Source organism: Populus trichocarpa, chromosome 4 (genome assembly GCF_000002775.5).
Source record: "Populus trichocarpa isolate Nisqually-1 chromosome 4, P.trichocarpa_v4.1, whole genome shotgun sequence".
Classification (NCBI taxonomy): Eukaryota; Viridiplantae; Streptophyta; class Magnoliopsida; order Malpighiales; family Salicaceae; genus Populus; species Populus trichocarpa.
Window position 1 is genome coordinate 18506023 of NC_037288.2, and position 3818 is coordinate 18509840.

Genomic DNA, 3818 nt, shown 5'->3' on the forward strand with positions numbered 1-3818 from the left:
TTGAAACAAAGCTAGGATGCTTCAAGTAGGAAATTGGAATCACAAATCGCTTCCTTTTCTTCTCTTCCTCTCCAACATAAATTGCAAAATGGCCTTTTGGCACGTCTAGCCTTGTTGATTTTGTATGTTGATGATGATCCGAGGTAGAGCTTCTTCGAATCGTATCTTTAACATGAAGAAACATCTCTTTCAATCGAACAGCCATGTTGATTTTGTTCTAGTAGTGAAGAAAACGTTGGTAGAGTGAAAAACATAACTAGCTCAACACCACTGTTTTTCAATGTTAGAACTATATATTCTTTCTCTAGTGACCTTCATAGCGTTGAGAAACATTGAATTTTGTTCCAGAAAAAAAAAACATTAAATCAATATAGGCAATAAATGGAGTAACGATATTGCTATGGTGTAGCAACTTGTGCTTTGTCCTTGCACTACAGAAACTGGATGACTCTAGAATACCAAGAAGATAACTTGGATACGTAGGGTCCATTGGTAATATATCTAAAGATAGTAAAAAAGAAATATTTCTATAGCCTTTTAATTAGGGCATGTTCTTGATGTCAGTACTGTGGGTCAATTGATTGGCTGCTAGATCCAAGAAATGATCATCAAACTCATGGTTTTCTCTTCTTTCTTTCTCTTTGTCATATTGCTGTTCATTACTGCGGCCATTCCTTCTCAGACCATCTCGGGTGCAAATATGCTTATCCTGAGTCTCGTTTTTCACCTAAAACTATATAAAAGAAGCAAATCTTGTAACCCAAAAAGAAAAAAAAAAATGTACCCGGAATCCAGATATAACTGAAACAATAATGAAATATAAATAGAACTAGCTTGTCAGAGTGATCAATCAGTCTCCCAAGTCCAACGCATGTGGCTATGAATGATTGCCCCAGAAAACTGGCACAAACGCGCAACTGCAATTTGCTTCATATCAAGCGGCATTGATTGAGCAACCACATAAGAAGATATACTTCTTTATTTAATTTCCTTTTTCCCAAAGCTACCTCAAGTGATTCATGACAAGTCTTTGATGAACTACTTGTAGAATAACCATTGCAGCACTGGGTGGAAATTACACTTTTGAAGGGCGTACTAAGCGTTCTGCTTTTAACTCAGACTAATTTTTGTCCGAATTGACTTTGTCCACCAAGTTATTATTTCTAATTGGAATTTAAGTTGAGAAAGAATTTCACAAATATATATATATATATATATATATATGTGTGTGTGTGTGTGTGTTTTACTATAAATATCTCTTGCCACCCAATCCGACTACTGTAAATGTTTCAGATTTTGGCAGATGGGATACTTAGTAATTGAGATTTGAATATATTTTTTTAGAAAAGATTTGAATTGTTTAAATCTTCACCGAAAAATAATATGAGTAGTGCTAACTTTTAAAATAAAAATAAATAAATAAAGAACACATGGAGCATTCAATCGTAATTTTAATCAACTATATTTTAATATATATATTCAAATCTTTTAACCATCAATTTTATTTTGTTTTGCCTACTAGTTTATCTTGTTTCAATTTAAAAAAACAAAACAAATCGGGATAGATTTCATCTCATTCAGTATCTCAGCATGTTTTAGAAATTCCATCTAAATTATGCCCGGAATATTCTAGTTCTATTTCGGTTGTTTTGTTCCGGCCAAATAGTATTTTTGTTCGCTTTTATTTTTAATTTTACTTTTTTATACTTGGTTTATTTAATATTAGATTTCATAATTTAATGTCATTTGTTTTTTGTGGTTATTTTAATTTTATGATTTTTGTCAAAAATTTAATGGGTTAACCCCAAAACAACATACTGAAATATTTTAAAATTAAAATATATAGTTCCAATTAAAAAAAAAGACAACATTGTTTTTTACTAAATATGTAGACCCTTTTAATTTGTTAATGTTGGGATATTGCCACTTATGTGGCAGCAGCCCTACTCTAGGAGAGGTTGCCATTGTCAAGAGCCTGCAGCTGGAGTTGCACCAACCATGTGCACCCATCCAAGATGTCAAAGGTTGGCAGCCACCATTGTTGAAGAGCTGGAGTTGGCAGCCACCTTTGTTGAAGAAGAGCTGGAGCTGGTGGCGTCATTCTTGCCTATAAATAGGCAACAAGAGAGCAGAGCAAATTGAGCAGAGAGTGAGCATAGAATGTGAGGAGAATAAGAGAGAAAGAGGAGCTGCTGCCATGGGCGGCGGCAGTATGTGAGAGCTGGGAGTTGAGTTAGAGTAAAGTGATCCTCCTCCTCCATGTATTTGTATTGTTTCCTTTCTCTATCTCTAATAATATGAACTCTCTCCCGTGGATGTAGGCGGTTATGCCGAACCACGTTAAATATTATGTCTCAGTGTACTTGGTTTTCTTTGAGCAACTATCAGTACATCACCGGTCTGCGTATAGGGAGCCGGAATCCCCAACAGTTAACTGTCATGGGCTTAATTTCATTTCATTCTGTCGGAGAATGCATCTACATTCGATTGGTCTTAAAGAATAATCACGCAAGGATGAAGTCCAAGATAGAATATTAATACACACTTCTGGTTTTCCCTTCTTCTTTTTTCCAGCACTTGTATTTATCGGGACAAAATAGAAAATACTGCGTAAACTCTCTACAAACCTTGAGGAGGAGAAACTGTGGATCTTCGATGTTGTAGCACTAAAACACTATCCATTAGCCAATCTTTTTTGACAACTCGAAAATGTTGCTCTCGACTCACAGTTACCGGTGTACGGCCCTCTATTTTATAGAGCATTTAGTCGACCTCATTTATTATTTTTTGTAATGGTTTTTTAAAAAAGTATTTTTTATATAAAAATATATTAAAATAATATTTTTTTTAAGTTTTCAAAATTTATTTTTGATATTAACACACTAAAATGATCTGAAAATACTAAAAAAATTAATTTAAAATAAAAAAATATTAATTTTTTAAAACACAAAAACAAAATCAAAACCTTTAGCTAAGCCATGTGAACCTTTGTTGCCATGGGTCCTCCTATAATACCCAAAATAGCAAAACAGCCGCATCCGCTGAACATGCACCCAATTGCCTCTCCACTGGAAAAGTATGGCAGTCCACCCCCAAAAAAAACCCTATAAATACAGACTCAAAACAGCCTTCTCATTCCACAAGACTTTCACAACTTTCACCAAAAAAAAAAAAAAAAAAAAACCCATCTCAAATCATCCTTTTCAAGCTCAAAATCAAATTAACATGGGCATTCGTTTACCATCCATGATTCACAATGTCAAGCATATAATCAAAGGCAAATCTCTTCACTGTAGAAATCAACCAGATGTACCAAAAGGACATGTAGCGATATATGTTGGAGAAATGCAAAGGAAGAGGTTTGTGGTGCCAATATCGTACTTGAGCCATCCTTCATTTCAAGACTTGCTTAATCGAGCCGAGGAAGAGTTTGGCTTCAATCCTCCAATGGGTTGTCTTACAATTCCTTGCAGAGAAGAAGCCTTCATTAATCTTGCCTCTACATTGCAGGCCTCATCATGAATTAAAAAACGAAGAAGAGAGCAATCTTTTACAATTTTGTCATTGTTTATCTTATGTATTTATTTTTCTAGTAGAATATACAGTTGTATTGATCTATGCATAGAAGTATTTAGTCTATGCATAAATGAAAATTAAGTTCCTAGTTAGCCTACTTCATTTTTATGGCTCTCTTTTTTTCAATATTATGTTCTTATTAGCTTAATTATTGCTAACGTTTAGAGGGAGGACTCGAACTTATTAAATCAAAACTTTTAAGGAAATTAAAACAGCAACCATTGTATGTATGTGTGTGTCTA

At 34.1% G+C, this 3818-nt stretch overlaps 1 protein-coding gene across 1 annotated transcript; it reads left to right on the forward strand.

The window, feature by feature from the left end:
• Positions 1-3225: 3225 nt before the first annotated feature.
• On the forward strand, positions 3226-3522 carry LOC7453623 (auxin-responsive protein SAUR21). The gene has a single exon (XM_002305439.3). It carries the CDS (start codon positions 3226-3228, stop codon positions 3520-3522), a length of 297 nt encoding a protein of 98 aa, XP_002305475.1.
• The last annotated feature ends 296 nt before the right edge of the window (positions 3523-3818 follow it).